At 26.6% G+C, this 18,987-nt stretch overlaps 1 protein-coding gene across 9 annotated transcripts in view; it reads right to left on the bottom strand.

Moving 5' to 3' along the window:
* Myo61F (unconventional myosin 61F) overlaps positions 1–18,987 on the bottom strand; it is an 89,877-nt gene that overhangs the window by 2,851 nt on the left and 68,039 nt on the right. For all 9 annotated transcript variants that reach the window (XM_071179718.2, XM_071179719.2, XM_016058712.3 and 6 more), the window contains exons 14-29: positions 18,182–18,319; positions 17,693–17,741; positions 15,725–15,771; positions 14,998–15,078; positions 14,801–14,906; positions 12,703–12,934; positions 10,450–10,526; positions 10,302–10,370; positions 7,862–7,946; positions 7,715–7,769; positions 6,654–6,758; positions 5,090–5,173; positions 4,913–5,006; positions 4,760–4,830; positions 2,050–2,191; positions 1,441–1,511 (exon numbers count right to left, since the gene is read on the bottom strand). In XM_071179718.2, the coding sequence (XP_071035819.2) occupies positions 1,441–1,511; positions 2,050–2,191; positions 4,760–4,830; positions 4,913–5,006; positions 5,090–5,173; positions 6,654–6,758; positions 7,715–7,769; positions 7,862–7,946; positions 10,302–10,370; positions 10,450–10,526; positions 12,703–12,934; positions 14,801–14,906; positions 14,998–15,078; positions 15,725–15,771; positions 17,693–17,741; positions 18,182–18,319 (1,506 nt within the window). The remainder of the gene's footprint in view (positions 1–1,440; positions 1,512–2,049; positions 2,192–4,759; positions 4,831–4,912; positions 5,007–5,089; positions 5,174–6,653; positions 6,759–7,714; positions 7,770–7,861; positions 7,947–10,301; positions 10,371–10,449; positions 10,527–12,702; positions 12,935–14,800; positions 14,907–14,997; positions 15,079–15,724; positions 15,772–17,692; positions 17,742–18,181; positions 18,320–18,987) is intronic.

Here is an 18,987-nt window from a genome sequence, read left to right as displayed (position 1 = left end):
ACTTAGATTTTTTGCATTTTAATAAATAATAAAATTGAACAATTGCTGAATTAGCATTAGTATAATTTGCTGAATAATTTTGACTTTTATTCATTTAAAAAAGTTTTAGCTATTATCACTATAACAAATGAAGGAATTATGAAGTTCTCACTATTTGAACTACTTTTGAATTTTTCGGTCAAAATTTTATAATTTTTGACATGATTTTTAATTTTTGTCATGCAGGTTAAGCACACATAAACAATAATGTGATAACTTATCCCATCATCAAGAAGGATCTGAAATCTTGTGCAAAAATCTACTTAAACATTTTGAAAACTAAAGTTAAAAAATCTTAACTTGTTTTTGAAATTTTCAAACAAAGTAGTTTAAAGATAATTTTATGCATGTAGAAAAAATATTTAACTTATAAAACATTTTTTACAAAAATCAAATATAAAAATAGCAAAAAATCTTGTGCTAGAGCTAAAAACTTAAGTTTTCTACAATCACATGGGAAAAAAAAAACAAGAATGGTGTGAATTTTTAAAATTTCGATTGTATGGAACTAAAAATTTCGTTTCGTGGTAAAAAATACTGAAATTTAAAAATGCGCAAGCGCTTATATCTGACAAAATTTTTCTCAATGTTGTAAATTACTCCAATAAAAATTCAAAGTTTGTAAATCACTTTACTTTTATAAACTATAAATTTCAGAAAATGCAAAAATGAAAATAAAAGTTAAATTTTTTGCTTCAGGGTGGTAATCAAGTTTTTCGTAACAATTAAGAATTTCAAAATTAAGCCAATTTGATTGAAAATATATTTTTGAAGCCTTAAAAAATATATGAAAAACACAACAAAGTAGTTTCAAACTTAGTACTATATTGTTAGATGTTTCAAGCTTAGTACTATTGTTAGACGATTTAAGTCAATTTTCTAAGTCTTTAAATTTATATTTTTCTTGTAAAATCTATTAGCCAATGAAACATTAGTGTGGTTTAACTCATCAATTCCAGAAAACTATATGCTAAAATATATTGATTGTAGTAAAATTAATATATAAATAAGATAGTTTAATCACAATAAAAATATTTAGAAAATAGTAATTCTGTAATAAATCACTCTAGCTCAGTTCATTATTTTAGAATTTTAATTATGATAAAACAATACAAAAACACCATAAACATCACTTTTTTTTGCGTCCACTCAAATTAAACGTTCGAGAGAAAGTGCGGAGAGGATCATAGGTGAAGTTTATAACTAGCGCAGTCTTGCGGACAAACCAGGCATTACAATTCATTAAAAAAATATATTATATTGATTTTTGTTATTGGTATGAGTGAAAAGTGTTTTCAGTCACTTTAAATAAAACAATACTAAGATTAAACAAATTTATATTCATTTGTATTTTTATTTTCTTATTGTTTTTGGATATAAAATAAATCAAGAAAAGCTTACCTTTTCTTTTTTATTCGAACATGGTAGTTTCAATACACAAAAACCATCATTAAAACTGCTAACTGAAATGGCTAAAAATACATAAAACATTTAATTTTAGTAATTTCTTTTTACATTGTTGCTTGAAAAAAATTTACTTTTCAAAGATTTTTTTTTTTCAAATGCAAAAACAGTATTGAATCAAAAGTCTATTTTAGGGTGTAAAAGTTACTTTTTTAGAAAGCTTTTTAAAAGTCACTCTGTATTTATGCTTTATGTTTTCACAAGCCAAAGCTTGAATGTTGGATGACACATTGATCAAATATTTCTATAATATGCTGAAAACATATTTTATGTCTGCAAAATTGATAGCATTATAAACTAAGTATGATGCAAAAAGAAAAAACTAAAACCTGAAATTTACTTGGGATCAATGAGTCTTTATATAACTTAATAGCAGTGAATTATTGAGGGCTAGCATAAACATAAGTGCACAGCAATTTCCATTTTAAAGCAATAAAGAATATATTATGCACTAATATTATAGAACAATATGCTAAACACAGCATAATCTAGAGTTATGTGGAATCCGTGAAAACGTTTCAGTTTAATTTAAATTAATATATTTACCATTTAAACTGTTCAAGGCATTCTGCTGCTTCATCTTCAAATTTCTGTCATCAAACAAATAAATCAAATCTTTGGTCACAACCAATATTCTAGTTCTAGTTTTATAACCATGACGATCATATTTGACAACAGGCAGCATATACTATAGTGAAGGGGAAAAAAGTATTTCTATTTACTAAGAAATAGGTATAAATAACACTCATAAAAAGTTATGATGAGGCTTTTATATAGAGAGCTCTTTTTAACGATACAACCTCATGCTGCAATCAGAGTACACTAAAGACAACGCTAGCAATGATTTACTTTTAGAAAAAACAAACCTCTTCTCATTTTTTAAAGCTAACTAATTTTTATGAAATAAAATTAAATGCGAACTTAAACAAAAAACATAATTGTCTACTTATTTAAAAAAGCTTTATCATTCATGATTTGATTTGATTTGTTAATTTACGTCGCACAAGAGCTACACAATGGGCTATTGGCGACGGTCTGGAAAACATCCCTGAGGATGATCCGAAGACATACCATCACTATTTTGATCCTCAGCAGAGGGGATGGCAACCCCGCTTGGGTAGCCCGACGACCTGCACGCGAAGTCGAGCACTTTACGATATAACAGTTTAACGAGGACCAATACCGCACACCCTCGGTCCCTATGCAGACTGATCCAAGTGGTCACCCACCCGCACACTGACCGCAGCCAGTGATGCTTGACTTCGGTGACCTGCTGGGAACCGTGTCTTAACGATCAGTCCACTGCGGGACCTTTATCATTCATAATTAGTAAATTTGTTTTTACACATAATTATATCAGTTGAGATCATTTTTATAGACGCTAAATTTTATTCATTGAACTGTCTATTCATGACGTCAACAGAAGTGGCATTTCCACCCCAAGAAAATGACACTGACTAAAATTAAAATCGTTTGAGAAAAACCATGGACCTTTGATAACAATTTCGAAGTCAATGGAGGTAACCCCTAAGAACAACTAACCTCCATCAACAACCATTTTCAGTGGAACTGAGAGTGGTCGCTCCCGAGAGGTTTCACTGTATTACTTCCTGGATAACACTAGGATACTCATATTCATTCACATTTTAATTATTATTTAATTCAACAGTAGAATCCCAATAAAAGTTCCATTTAAATTGAAATGTTAGTTGCATAAGTTTTAGTTGAAGGAACAAGTTTTTTTTACAGATTATGCAACATAACTACAATTTGTAAACAAGATAGAGATATGTCAAAAGAGTCACAGTATTTTGGTTTGATTTTACACACAATGCCACAAACACATTAAATTATGCTATAAGTATGATATTATTAAAATTTATATTTTTAAAAGTATTGCAATATAGCTATGAAGAGTAAACGCTCTAAGTCATAATTTATCAAAAAATATATCACTATAGATTGATAGAAAAGCAAAAAATCTTTATTATTCTTTTTATACCACTGTGTTTTATTGTTTTACAGCAAGGTCTTTAGTATAATTATTAACTATTACATTTAATTATATCTTGTTTTTAATTTTAAAAAAACCTTTATAATCCAAGTTTTCAACTAACTAATTCAGATCACTAAGAAACTTAGTTGACAAGCAATCAGACAGATAAAAATGTAATGTGACTACAAAAAATGAGAAAAAAAATCACCATAAATTTTTGTTCTAATGAGAGGAATTTCACAAACTAAGAGCCAATCTTAAAAGTGCAAGAGCTGACCTAACTATGAATTAAGTTTTGAAATCAGACACAAAACTTGTCTTTCCTTGTATACACTTTTTTTTTTAGATAAGGACTTTTAATCTTTAAAATATGGGGATTGGGGCTAATCTGGAAAATATGGTATTTATAATTTAGACTGCGTCAAAAGTTTGGTCCCTTCAATGTCAATTTCACTTTATATGAATTTTGCTATATTTTGGGAATTAAATCTTTTGATATATCTTGGAAACTTGGAAGCAAATCAACAACTTTTAGTACATCATAGTAAAAAAAAAATTCCAAATATAAATTGATACAAAAAATAACATTTCATACTTATTTTTTATTATTTTATTTAATGATGCTTGAAATAATTTTTTGTAAGGCATGCAAACTTTAACTTTCTGTTAAAATATAATTTTATAAGAAATTTGAAGCAAATTTAAAAACACTTCTTTTATTAAATTTCATTAATCAAAAACTATTAGACTCAATTACTCAAATTTTGTATTTTGCCATGTGAAATTACATAGTTTAAAATGAAATAAAAGTTTACATACCTTACAATTCAAAAATTTGCAATCATTATTAATTAAAAAGAAAAAAATTAGCTTTTTCACTTTTTTTTTTCTTTTTTGATGAATAAGTTTTATAATCGTGTGCATAAAGTTTTTGATTCACTAAAAAAGTTTCCAAGCTATGAAAAAAGTAGCTGCTCTCATGACTAAATTATAGGAAAACATGTTTTTCAAATTATGGCTACCCACGTAGATTGAAAGTCAAAAATTAGCTGAACAAAAAAAAAAAAGTGTGTTTAATCAAAGAAAGTACATAATTATGTCTGATTTCATAACATGATGCATAATTAGTATATTTGAAGTCAATGATTTGAACCATCAAGATTGGCACTTAATAAGGGAAAACTCCGATGATTGGAAAAAAAAAATTATTTAAAATAATTTATTTTATTTTTTGCACATCAAACCGCATAAACTGCTTACCACAACTTTATCTTTTATAGTTGGCACATTGTTTTGCAAAACTGACATCAACTTTCCTTCCAACTCTTGACCTAAAATTTGGAAATGGCAAAACAATTTACCAATAAGAAACTAAAAGAGCTTAATAATAATGTAAAAGCTTTATTCACTCACCTAATCTACTAGAAGCAAAAGGAGTAGGGACACTTGATTTATAGCTAGCCTTTTTTCCTTTAAACAAAGATTCAGCCAATACCTTTTGATCAAGCTATAACAAATTAAAAGCTAAATGAATATCAAAAGTCAGAAATAACCAAAAATAAATAAATAAAAAACATAAAATAAAAATACTTGTGATTTTCTTTCATATGAGAGATTTTTGACATATTTTCGCATCAGCCAAGTTCTATGGAGTTTTCTTAAATAAACAGAAGCCTGCAACAACAAAAAAATTCACTACCTACAAAATTAATCACACAATTCTACAGTTTTAATAAGATTTAGATATACACTTCTGCATACTATTGCATACACTTTATGTTTTACATATTATTCTAGTATATTTCTTATAGCACAAGGCAAGCTACTAAATACAACTTTCATAACAGATAAAATAACGTGTATCTAAGTTAATTTCAAGAGCTTTTTTCCCCATCAAAATTATTTTATATTATATTGCATCACAATTGTTAACTGCAAACATATTCATACTTTTAAAACAATCATCACTATTATTAGCATTAATAGCAAAATATAAAGCATATTTTTGACCATTTTTATCCTTGTGCATTTAAAAATCTGTGTATATTTTTGTGATTATGACCATTATAAATGTTATGGGAAGTTTCACTGTCGAGAATTAACTCACAGGCCCCCTAAGGGAAACCTTTTTATACAATAACAGTAAAGGAAAAGGTTATCAGGTGTTTTAAAGTATGGGTGTAGCCTTTTGAATACATTGTGATAAAAATATATCAAATTGTTGAGTTTTTTTCTCTCTTCATAAAATGATTAAAATCCCAAAAAGATTGAAACAATGAAACTTATTGGTAATAACTGATTAGTTAAAACTTGTTGGTATTGAGTCTAAACAATATGTATTCCAAAAATCCAAATTATTTTAAAATTCGAATTTGTAGAAAATGAAATATTCTGAAAATCGCAAATTAAAAAGTAAACAATTTGGATAAATAAGGGCAATATATTTTTTATCAGGAATATTAGGGCTTTGGGTTATACAAAATTCTTATATTGATTTTCTTTTACATGCGTGTCTTAGAATTTAGATAGAACAATTTTTCCTAACTTTTTTTTTTCAAAATGACCACATAGGAGTTAAATGAAAAACTGGTTTTCCACAAAAAAAAGCATGTGACCGGCAAAAGAAAGTTGATTCAAGAAATAAAAGAATTTTAACTAGCACTTTCTTACATAAAAATGTACATAAGGTAATTGTGTAAAATACTGATATTCACTAAAATATATGCAATATATAACATATAAATTTACACATTAAAAACAACAAAAGAAACAGTCATTCATATTAAAATAAAACTTTAAAACTTGAGTTAATATTTTTCGAATAAAATTAAATGTGTAAATTTTACTGACAATATTTCAGCAAGAAAAATAAGGAAAAGCAGATGTTTTTTATTTATGTATTGAAAAACAGGCAAGTCAAATCGAATGAAAGGACATATACTTTCTGCATCTACTAGTCATTTTTTAATTGCTTAGAGTGATATTACAAACACTCTGTTAACTATTAGCAACAGTTTACTAATCACGTAGCCTGGGAACAGTGTACAAGAAGTTAACAGACAACATATTACAAAAAGAAAATACAATTTTACTTCAGTTCAACATTAAATTAAAATTATTCCAATTTAAAATACTATGAATAGAATCAGCTTACTTCATTACAAGATGCAGGTGCTGAAGGCCAAGATTTGTCTAACAAGTGAGTTGGCAAATTTCGAGCTAACCTCTTTAAGAATTCTGCCTTAACCATCCACAAGAACTATGAAACAAAGAAATATTTAAGAAATCAAAAAATGCTATAAAATAGGTTTGGTTTTTCTTTCAATTAAAGCCATTATAAATTGGATAATTTTCTTCAGCCTCATAAATACACTTAATAAATAAATCAAAGAGTAATTCACAACCAATAAATGAAAATTAATTTTTATAAATAAAAATTCTTAATAATGAGTCATTTTTTATTTATTTAAAAATATAATCAGTTTTCTTATACTAAAATAACAAATTAAAGTATGGCCAGTAAAAACCACAATAACCACTAATAATTCTTCCAAAATTTTTCCAATTTCATAGAGTTAAAAGCTTTTCTTGATCATTTAATTTTAGGATTTATGAAAATCGTCAGGCATTCAAACAATAAAAAATACTAATAATAAATAAGTCTAAAAATATTAAAAAATATCCAGCCAACAAAAGCATGAATAAAAGAAACAAAACATATAACAAGAAAAAGTAGTTACACTTTTATTAAACGTGTAACGATAATAATACTTTTTTCATTTCTAAATTTTGAAAAATTATACCTTTGATTAAACAAACTAATTAAAAAAACACAAAAGAATATTTTTGAAGAAAGAATATGTATTAATAAAATGCGTATTTTTCATTACTATAAGATATAAATACAGAAACATATAGTTCATTAAAGAAGATGCCACAAATAATAAATCATGAAATATAAAACATAGCAGATCAACTTTGAATTATAAGATCAATTTTTTAATCTTTTAATCAAATAAATAATAATTTTGTGAAATAACAAAGTCAAGAGTAAAATAATAATAAACAAAAAAATACATAATTGTAACTTTAATAAGAAAGTTAAACCATATTAACAAGAGAAACATAATGATATACTACTGCAAAAATTATTAATCTTTACACAATATTTAATTGAACTCCAAGAATCTAATTTACTTTTATAAAAGTACTTACAGATGCATTATCTTCATTTTCTGGTTGATTACGACAGATAAAACCTTTAATAAATCTAAAAAAAAGTTTAAAAATAAAACATTTATACAATATATAACTGGAAAAATGTTTTAAATAAACTAGTTTACTTATTTTTATAAAACTCACTTTCTAATAACTGATACAGCCCATCTTCTTTCCTCCAAATGTAACCTAGCAAGATGGCCTCTCCAATGACGGTTTATGAGATTAACTAAATGAATATATTAAAATATTGAAAACAAAAAGGCACTAGTATATTTCTCTATTTAAATACATAATAACATATATTAAAAACGGAACTTTAAAGTTTGAATGTTAATATTTGATACATGCATCAACATAAAAAATATTTTTACTCAATTTGCTTTGATCAAACATACAAAATTTGTTTTAATGAGAAAAAAAATGGTGATCATTTTCTATGCACTTGTTGGTCCTTAAAATGCAAAAAATTTTCCTTTTTGTATAGCAAAGGGATATGGTCCAAATAGTTTAGTGAGTTAGTTATGGGTCAAATAGTCAAATAATTAGGGTCAAAAGTTTAGTTTCCTTATTGTAATTTTACTTTTTGCATATTTTGCCATAACACTGAAATATTTAAGAGAATCAAATTATTTTAGTATACCATTTTATTCAAAGATAATTTCATGCCAAACATGATTTTTGAGAGTTATTTGCTATTTTATATTATTTAATTTGAAATTGGTCAAAATATTTTTGATTCAAAAGTTTATAAATACTCACATTATAAAAAAAACTATGAAATTTTAAAAGACAAAACACAAAATTTGAACAAAATCAAATTTCTGAGATATGAAGCATTAAAATGCAAACTTATTATTTTGAGAACAAAGCCTTTAAAGATAATAAAGCAGGCGATATTTTATAAAAATGTATTTTTCCTAAATTTATTTTTTCAGTGATTTGAAAAATGCTTCAATTTGACCCACAATCTAAAAAATTGTTGTTCCAATTGTTTAGTCAGGAGAGAAATTGAAGGTTTCAGCCACTTAACTTCAGTTTCATTTTCTACATAGTTTAATAGTGGAGTGAAATTTCTAGGAAATTTAAGGTACAAGAGTTTTACTCATTTTAAACTATTTATTTCAAATAACAAAATTTTAAAAAAAACAGCCAAAACGTTGAGCTGTAAAATTTCAAAAAGTCATGTTTTCAAATTTTCATTTCTCAAGAACTGTTAAAAGATTCCATTGAAATTTGTCATTCTTCATTTAGAACTATATTGTTGAAAATAATAAGCTAACATTGGATTGAACTTTCAACCACTCTTCAACTTTCAAACAAGAGGAGCCCCATTTTCCATTACCAAAGTTTTCATAACTTGATGTCTAAAACTAAAATCCATTTAGAAAAAGATATGTTAATTCAGAGAGAGAGTAAGTTTTGCGTCAGATTTTCTAATTAAAAATATTGTCTGCAAAAATTAATTAGCACACTTAAGATTAAACCCTCAAAATTTTAAGATAGTACCTTAGTTTATGAAAACCTGATCATTAGATCAAAAGTTTTTAAGGTGTTCATTTTTTTATTTTGCCCACTGAAACTGAAAATACCAGGTACGTATTTATAATTATTTAAAAATTAATATTCAAAAATAAAAGTTTTAGCTTTTTCTGTAAGAAATTGTATTTAAGAATACCATGCAAAAACAAATGAAGCCAATCTGAAAATTTTGATCTTCTAGAACCTATCAGAACTTATTAAATATTTTATAAGCTTCAGAAAGAATTGTAAATTAAATTGTAAATTAATACAATGAATCACAACTTAAAAGAATACACTTAAATGCAACATTTTAAGTATTTAAATGAAAAAATTAACTTACATGTTACAATCTAGATTATACACATTTTAACAATAAACATAAGAATGAGAAAACTGCAATGCATCCTCTTATCAAAACATATGAGAAGTTTGATGTAATTCTCAGCATTACCTTGTTATAATAGTAATGATTTTATGGTACAAGTAGCACAGGTTTGAATAATTGGGCTTTAGAAAGCCGCAATGATGTTAGATTTTTATATCAATTAAAACTATTTAAATTATTCCCGTGAAAAATTAAATGAACTTAAAAAAACAATCAGCTGATTTTTTTAAAAAAAGTAGTTTAACAACATAGAATTAATTTTCTGAAAATGTCTAGAAGTGTTATTCTTAATGCTTTTGCTAGAAGTTGACTGTTGCTTACAAACCAGCCAATGGTCGTGTTTGAACCTGTAGTGTAGTCTTTACCCCATATGTCTTCATAATTTAATATATGATATGATGAATTTAATATGATGCAAATATGATTAACGCTTTGTGGTGAAGAAATTTTAATCAAAAAATTTAGTCAAGGAAAGCCTCAAATAGAGGTAATTCACTTTATGTTTCAATTTTTCATAATTTAAAGTGTATGGAAAACCATGTAGTTTAAAAGGAAAGAGCTATAACAATTTTGGTAATTCATCTTATTATCAAAAATAAGTGGGACAAATGCTTAACTACCACCCAAGAAAGGATTAAATAGTGCAGAAAATATAAATAATTTTTTTTTAAATACCTGATTTCTTCATTGACAAGTACTTTTTTCTTTGGATGTAGCTGCGAAACTTGGATTGAATGATGGTGGCTAAAAATACATAATTTAACAATTTAACATAATGCGTTTCATAATTCTTTTTTTTCAAACTGCTTAAAATCGAAATTACCTAAAGCATGTTTGTGTCTTTGATACTGATCTTCTGTTTCAAAAAGTGTTTTTGCTGATCGAATGAAAATTTTGGATCTATGAATAAAAAGGGAAAAAAATAGATTTTGATGCAGTTTCTGAATCAGCTAAAATACTTTTTTTTCTTAAAAACTGAAACTTACCAATTATTTAAAAATTAAATCCAGTCCACAAAAGAATGCAAAAAAAATAAGTATTGCTTAATAATTATTTCACTATTTATCTATCAACAATTTAAGTAACATTCAGCTGAAAACTTTTTTGTACAAAATATAGATTATACCTACAGTAAATATTGCATTGGAAACATTCACTCACATATTGTCACTGTATATGCAAACTAAATATAATAACACAAGATTTCAGTTGCAGTTATATTGTATTTGGCATCTTATCAGAATACTAAGTTTATATGTGCTGTATCTCTGGGCATTATTTTTGTTGCCAAAAAAATAATGTAATTAACAAATATGACAAAATCGAAATTGACTAAGGAACTATTTTAGCAAAAAAATATGAAGTTTAACGAAATTAATATATATATATATATATATATATATATATATATATATATATATATATATATATATATATACGAGGGTTGTAAATTAAATAGTGGCAACTTAACCTTGAAACTCACAAAAGGGCGCGCATGCGTAAATAGGGTATGGGTGCTGTGAGGTGGGGCTGTTGTCGATGTGTAGAGTGCAAAAAACAGTTGATTTGCTTAGAAGGGTAGTTGTTGCGCGGCGTTAAAGTGAGGAGTTTCGTTTCCATCGCTCTAAAGCATGTTGTGAAAAGGCTTAATGACGAAAAAAGACGAGATGCTTGAATCCATCGTGCTACTGTCCTATATGGTAAAACATTTGCTCCAAAGGCTTCCACTAATCCTCGATAGCATTCTGTTGCATTTTTGCCACGGGCGGACAACCTCGATTGTAAGCCACGACCGCTGATCACCTTTTGAAAACATGCTTTAGAGCGATAGAAACGAAACTCCTCACTTTAACGCCACACAACAACTACCCTTCTAAGCTAATCGACTTTTTTTTGCACTCTACACATCGACAACAGCCCCACCTCACAGCTCCCATATCTAATTTGCGCATGCCCGTCCTTCTGTGAGTTTAAAGGTTAAGTTGCCACTATTTAATTTACAACCCTTGCATATATATATATATAATTCGTTAGACTTCATATGTACATGTAGCATATGTACAGTGCGCAAAACAAAAAATGAACCACTTTGAAAAACTTTTGATCTGATGATCGGATTTTCAACTACTAAAACTTAATCTTAATGGTTTGATGGGGTGTCTTCAAATATGCCAATTATTTAGAGCAGATTATATTTTAAGTTATGCAAAAGTACTTTTACAAATGCACAAAAATGTACTTTCTCTGAATAATGAATAATATAACCTTTCTTTTTTTTAACATATTAGTTTAAAGATATTGCAAAATACGCAATAAGTAAAGTTAACATTAAAAGATCCAAATTTTGAACCAAATTTCTGAGATTGCAGTTACCCCCTATATTTTGAATATAGAAAATACAAATCTGCCAACAAAAAAAAGGTATGTTTATTCAGAGAGAGTAGATTTTCGTGTCTGATTTTATAACTTAAAATATTCCCTGCCCTAACCAATTAGAATATTTAAGGTTCCCCCCCCCCTTGAGCCATTGAGATTGAATCCCAATACGCAAAAGTTTAATCATTAGATCAAAAAGTATTCAAGACAGCTCTTTTTTTCTGCACTGTAATATCATATGTACTGTGTGCGAAATAAAAAACGGATCACCCTGAATAACTTTTGCTCTAATGATTAGATCATCACGTTTTGGGACTCAATCTTAATGGTTCGAGGGGTGACCACAAATCTGCTAATTAATTAGTGCAGACATTTTAAGTTAAGAAATCAGACACAAAAAAGTTCCTTCTCTGAATAAACATACCTTTTTTTAACGAAGTTGGACCTTTGACCCCCAAAATGTAGGGGGTAGCCGCAATTTGAGAAATATTGTCTCCATACTCTGGTCAGGACAGAGGTCCAAAGCTTGGACCTTTAAATGTTAATTTTATTTTTTGTGTATTACTCCATATCTAGAGAATTTTTTAAGCGAATTTAAAAAAATTTGCACACAATTATAAAATTCAATATAGAATAAAGAGATAATTCAATATATAATACGGAGATTTTTTTTATAGCATAACATATTAAACATATTTACCTTCCAACTGCATATTCATCTGATTTGTAATTAAGATGTTGAATAATCAGCAAAACCCCATCTTTTGGAAGTCCTTCATAAGATGGCCATGTATCGGGACACAAACATTTATACCTTTTCAAAAACTCCTCATATTTTTTTCGATATGCAAATCCAGCTCTTCTTACCCTAAGATTTTCCATCAAACCCAAATACTTCACTTGATGAGCCACAACAGTTTTGTCAAATAAACCTTCAACAAATACAAATTTTGACCCATAAAACAAATAAATAATGTGATAAGAGACAAAACATTTAGCACATCTTTAAAAACATTAAACTAAGAAGGGCAATAAATAAATTCTAAGAAATCTAGAAGATGACCAAGTAGGATCGATAAAAGTTAAGCTTCTAGTAAGTGACATTCCTCACTAGACTGTTGTTAAAATTTTAACTTTATGCATTATGTTATTACATTGCCATAATCATAAAAGAAGTTTTTTAGAAAAAGTTTATATAGAAAAAGTTTATATAGAAAAATAAAGTTAAAAATATAAATGTAATAAATATATAAATATTTTAAATATATAAATTAATAAAATAAAGTCTTTTAGTTTATTTAGAAAACTAAAAAGGAATAAATGTGTATCTATTATAAAACTTCTATTTAGAAAGTTAACATTGAAAGAGTTAAAGCCAGTATGAATGAAGTTTATGGCACAACTTTTCCTGTGCTTGATGCAAACTAATGGTAAAACAAATTTAAATATGCCTATATATCCACAAATGATAAGCAATGATCTACATTATTATTTTAGTGATTGACAAATTAAAATGATGAAAACAGAAAAAGACACATGCTTATCACAAGCAGGGGCAGTTTATGAATTATGACAATGGCTGATGTAAGATTTTTTTTTAATATAAAGAGATAAAATATTTCCACAAGTTAAACTTTCAACTTTGTGCTACTTCGCAGTCTTAAAATCGTAGAAATAAATTTTAAGTTTTTAATTAAGTTTCTGCAATATGTTATTAAAATTTAAAATTTTTTCAACTTCGTGAAACATTTGTCAATATTACTAACAAAACTGTATTTACCTATTCACTGTTACACTTTTTGAAGAAAGCTACAAGGATTTTTCAAAAATGAGCTAACTGATGATCTATATCTTAATTTCGGATGAAAGTAGACAAAAAAAATAGAAGCCCCATGACAAATGATTGAAAAATAGATTTTCTAATGGCAAAAAGAAGACTAGATTTGAGGAAAACATAAGAAATGTGGAATAAATACGTGAAATGATATTTTTGCATATTTTTTTAATCGTCACTATTTAAAAAAGTTAAATAAAGGTGTAATATTGGCTAATTAAATTTATTTTTCTAAGAAAAAGAGTGAGATAATGAAATTATGTAAAAAGTCTGAATGGTCTAGATTAATTTGCTGAATAGCCAGGCAAAATTTGCAGAACAGTGAATATCTTTGAGAGGTCACAGCAACATCCCATCCCGGGGCCCCTGATCACAAGATAAAATGTTTTCAAAATTGGGCAGTGTTTGCTCTCAGGCAATCATATAATTATTCCAAGGCTGGTTCAGTACTTTTTGTTAACACTCCTGGCAAGTTCTTAGATCTGTACATAATAGTGGATGAAACACAAATACACTCCAGAAACAAAGAACATTAAAGAAGTTGAGTTTCTATGGCAATCCCGCTCTAAAGAAAGTAAAGACACTGAACCCCACAGACAATGCCCAGTTTTTTGGGGGGATTCAAGCAAAATCATCAACACAGATTACTTGGTAAAAGAGCAAATGATAACTTGAAAATATTAAGCACGTAGATAAATAAATGAAAAAATCCTTTGTGTTTACAAATTTCTAATTTATTATAAATATCCAGCTTGCAAATAATTAAAATTACTGCAAGTTTTCTAATTAAATAGCATAGCTAAATACAATAAGAGTAGAAGTATTTATTGTTATTTTTTAATCAATGCTCATTTTTGTTAATTCAACCAATTTTATCTTCTCCTTTAAGTTCAAAGTATTAAGAGTTGTTTGTCCAAATTATCATTGAATTTTTATTAAACAAAAGAATTTATCAATACATTACCTGCCCGTTTATGTTCATTGGGCTTAATGCACCTAATATACCAGGGTTCTTTGGACATCAAAATATTCATCAATAAGGACAAGCTCGTTTTGAATTGAGTTGCTGCCTGTTAATAATTAAAAAATGCACTTAAAGAAATAACACCTACACATCAATACACTGATATCAAAATCATAACACTGATATTGAATACATACTGTATTTGGGCGTTTCTTGTTTGTAATCTCTTCTAATGTAAAAGATTTTTTAACAATCATGTTATCAGAATCAATCATAGCCTAAATAAATTTGAATAGTTAGAAAATTCAAAAATTACTTGTTATTAAGTTGAAAACTTTCATAGTAAAGTAATGATAAAAATAACAACTAATTTAATAACTCAGTTATCTACAGGTATATTAATAAATCAATATTTCAATCCACTTAAAACTTAGTTTACATATCAGTTATGTATAAGGAACAAATAAAAAATTAGTTTCTAACATCTATTTATCATGTACTTAAAAATCCTACTTTAAATCCTACTTCAATGCTATTCAGAAATTTATTACTTAAAAAGAGGGTATACGAAAACAATATAATTAAAAAATAATAATTAAAAAAATGGTTTTAAAAATAACTATTTTAATCTTTTTCTTTCTTTTTAACATATGATATGCTTAATTTGTCATTTTTAATCATAAATACATAATTGACTCTAAAATTAATGAAGTGAATTTCTAGAAGTATTGTGAAATTATACGTGGATGCTCAAACTTCATTTGAAAATAAAACTTTAAAAGAGTCTGATGGAAAGCAACTTTTGACTCTCATAACTCTCTGTCACAAATGTTTCTGCACATTAATTGTATTAAGATTAAACATAACACACAAATTTCAAAGACAACAAACATAGTTAAATGAAGAAAAAATATATATATATACCTGTTTTAAATCTCTATACAGCAAATCATTATTTTTATCCAAGAAACCTGTAAAAACAGATATTAATTATAAAACATTTACCACCACAATATTAAGCATGTAATAAAAATAATTGTACATAAAATAAGGAAATTATCTTTAGCTTCAACTTAGAGTAAGAGTTCAAAAATACAGATCTAAGACAAGCTCTAAGTATTCTACATTGTTTTAGCACAAGTTTTTACAAATAATAATAATAATAATAATTAATAATGCATAAAAGTGTTATTTTCAAAATAAATCAATAAAACAATTCTTGTTACTTAGAAACAAATTTGAAATATATGCTTGCTCAGAAATATGAAAATTCGCACCCTGGAAGGGATCAAGTTCTGCAAGAATGCCATCTGTTGACTTTGTAGAAAATATTTTAAAAAAGCCATTTTCTATACACGTTTAAACTACTGTATATCCCACTGCATACCTTTACTACACTGCATACAGATTTTTAAAACCTAAAAACGCTACAAAAATCAGTGAGTTTACTCATACAGTAGACATTTGTTGATTGTGAAATATTGACGCATAATAAAAAATAAGACAGATATGAATAACTCTGCAACAAATTACTTTACAAACTACCTCAATCAAAAATTATGTTTAATAGGTTATATATGCAATTAAATTTGCATTTCTTTCATCATATTCTATTTACATATTAAGATAGTTTTCAGAAACAATATTTTAAATTAAGTTCAAAACAGAATTAAGAATAAGAAAAGTTAAGGTAATTTATTCATGAGAATTTCAAAAAAAAAATATAACACAATGAAAACTTTCAAAGCATACCATAAAGCTACAACCTCAAAGATTCCAAAACATCATCTGCGTTAAATTCAGTAACGTTTAACTAACTCTCCATTAACTATCTCTACAGTGAATTCTACTTCATCTGCTGAGTTCCACGGAAAAAAAAAATTTTGCCCCACCCAAAGAATTTGAGATTTCATACTTTCTAATAAATTTTTACAGTAAGATTCGATTCCACATTCTGCTATGTGTCTAGTATCATTTGACAGAAGATGTCTATGAGAATAATAATTGACCTTATTAACAGAGGTAAACTCATACACCCAACATAGTAGAAATTTGCTATCCTGTGATCAAAATAGGGTGTTGAATTATAAATTGGGATACATGGTATTTACTTGCCTTGGAGGGTAAAATCACTTAAAGTGAAATTTACTAAATGATTAATTAAATATTAAACTATAAATTTTGTTACTACTAGATAAGGCTTTCTAACAAAATGAAGCAAGTAGGCATCTTTGACTTTTGTCATGTCGTTTTACTTGTTATTTTGGGCAGCCATGTGAAACAGAACTTCATTCCTATCATCATTATGAAATTAAACTCAAAATTGAGTGTGGATTTGGGTCAGAAAAGTTACACTTTGAATTGCAATAGTGCTTTTCATTATTTACATGGCACAGTTAAAAAAAATTTAATATACTTTCAAATATGGGTACTTATGTATTATCCCATTGACTATTTTCGTGTTCATTTTGGTATCTTCCAAATTGGTTTTTTTACATAATAATTAATCACGAAGAAATATATTAATACAAATTTAACTTAGTGCATCCAAAAATAATAAAATATTTAAATTTGAACCACATCCAAATTTATTTTCAAATTTGGAGTAAATGGTCGACAGATAGTAAGCACCTAAATATGTATTACTATATGTCCTATTTTAATCAAAAGTTAAGACTTACAGAAACACAGATAGTAATTTAAGAATACCCTGCATGATGTAAAAAAATATATATATAAATACCAACGCTATTGCATATTATTGACACAATGGTTTAAAATGCATATTATTTCAAGCAAAAATTAACTAAAATGTAGTATATAAATAAAAAAAATTCAGAAAATCTTCAATTACCTAGGAAGAATTATTAGTGGCAAATGTGAATATCTTACCTTCGACATTATATGTGACATCTCCAGCATAATGAACTAAGCGGAATTCCTAAGAAAAAGGGAAAAAAAGGAAGATAGTATGTAGATTAAATATTAGTCTTAAAAGAACCTGAAACATTAAGATGAAGAAAAATTTTAAATAGAATTTCATAATAGGATGTACAATTTAAATTAATTAAAATTAAAAACTTCTACATTTAATTTTATAATACTTACAAGTAATATTGAAATCATTTTGAAACATAAAATAATAATTGTAAGCAAAATAAATAATTGTAATAGAAGAAAATAAATATTTACATACCGAATATCAACTTACATATTTTTAACAATTTAAAAATAATAAATTTCGAAAATAATAATAAAATAAGACTTACATTTTGCATAGCTTAACAGGAAAAATATTTATATTTTATTAGCTTCTATATTTTAAATGTTTAAAAAATTATTTCAGCTTCAAAAAAAAATTAAAGAAAGAGTAAAACTTACATTACGATCTATGGTTTTTCTAACTTTACTATTAGCAGTAGAATGAGTGAGAAAGTGGGGATGGTTTCCTACTGTTTTCTCAAGTTTTGATAGAAACGTAATATCTGTTGCTTCCCCAGGTCTCAAACACTCTTCATCCTACAACAATAAAATATGTAAGTGAAATAAAAGCTAAAATTAATTAAAAACTAGAATAAAAGTATTAATTCCAAAATGAAAATTCGACTTTTTTCTTAAATTTTAACAGATTATCGAAAGTAAAAAATAGACCTACAGCATAAAGTAAGTGAAATCCCAGAATTAAAAAAAATATAGTAAAATATAATTCATTTTTTATTTTATTTATTTTTTATTTATTTATTTTTTAGAGGTCTATAGAAAAATCATTTTGACATTCAAGAGCTGTAATGACTATGAATTCAGATTTTTATAACAGTTTTCCTTATAATGAAATATTTTGGTATTTTATTAAGAATAATATTAATTTTGCTTAAGTCTAAGTATGCTTGACAAAGTATATATATAATATTTTTGAATTAATAAATATTTGAAGCTTTTCACATTTAATTAAATTAAATAGTAGGATGTCTCTGATAATATTACTTTCTTTGGTAAAGTGCTGTTTCTTTTTTTTTTCACTAAACATAAACTAACAATATCTTTAATTTTAAATCAGTGAACTAATATTTGTTCAGAACATGTTTTACTCAAAGAGGAGTTTTTTTAAGAAATTAAAAATTACAAAAGATTCAAATATTTTGATGCCTAAAATTAGTAGGTACTTCTACATTTTGAACTTTAAGTGT

Source organism: Parasteatoda tepidariorum, chromosome 1 (genome assembly GCF_982258835.1).
Source record: "Parasteatoda tepidariorum strain Cologne lab strain chromosome 1, Ptep-v5.0, whole genome shotgun sequence".
Lineage (NCBI taxonomy): Eukaryota > Metazoa > Arthropoda > Arachnida > Araneae > Theridiidae > Parasteatoda > Parasteatoda tepidariorum.
The sequence above is the reverse complement of the archived record's forward strand: the minus strand, read 5'-3'. Positions and strand labels throughout refer to the sequence as shown.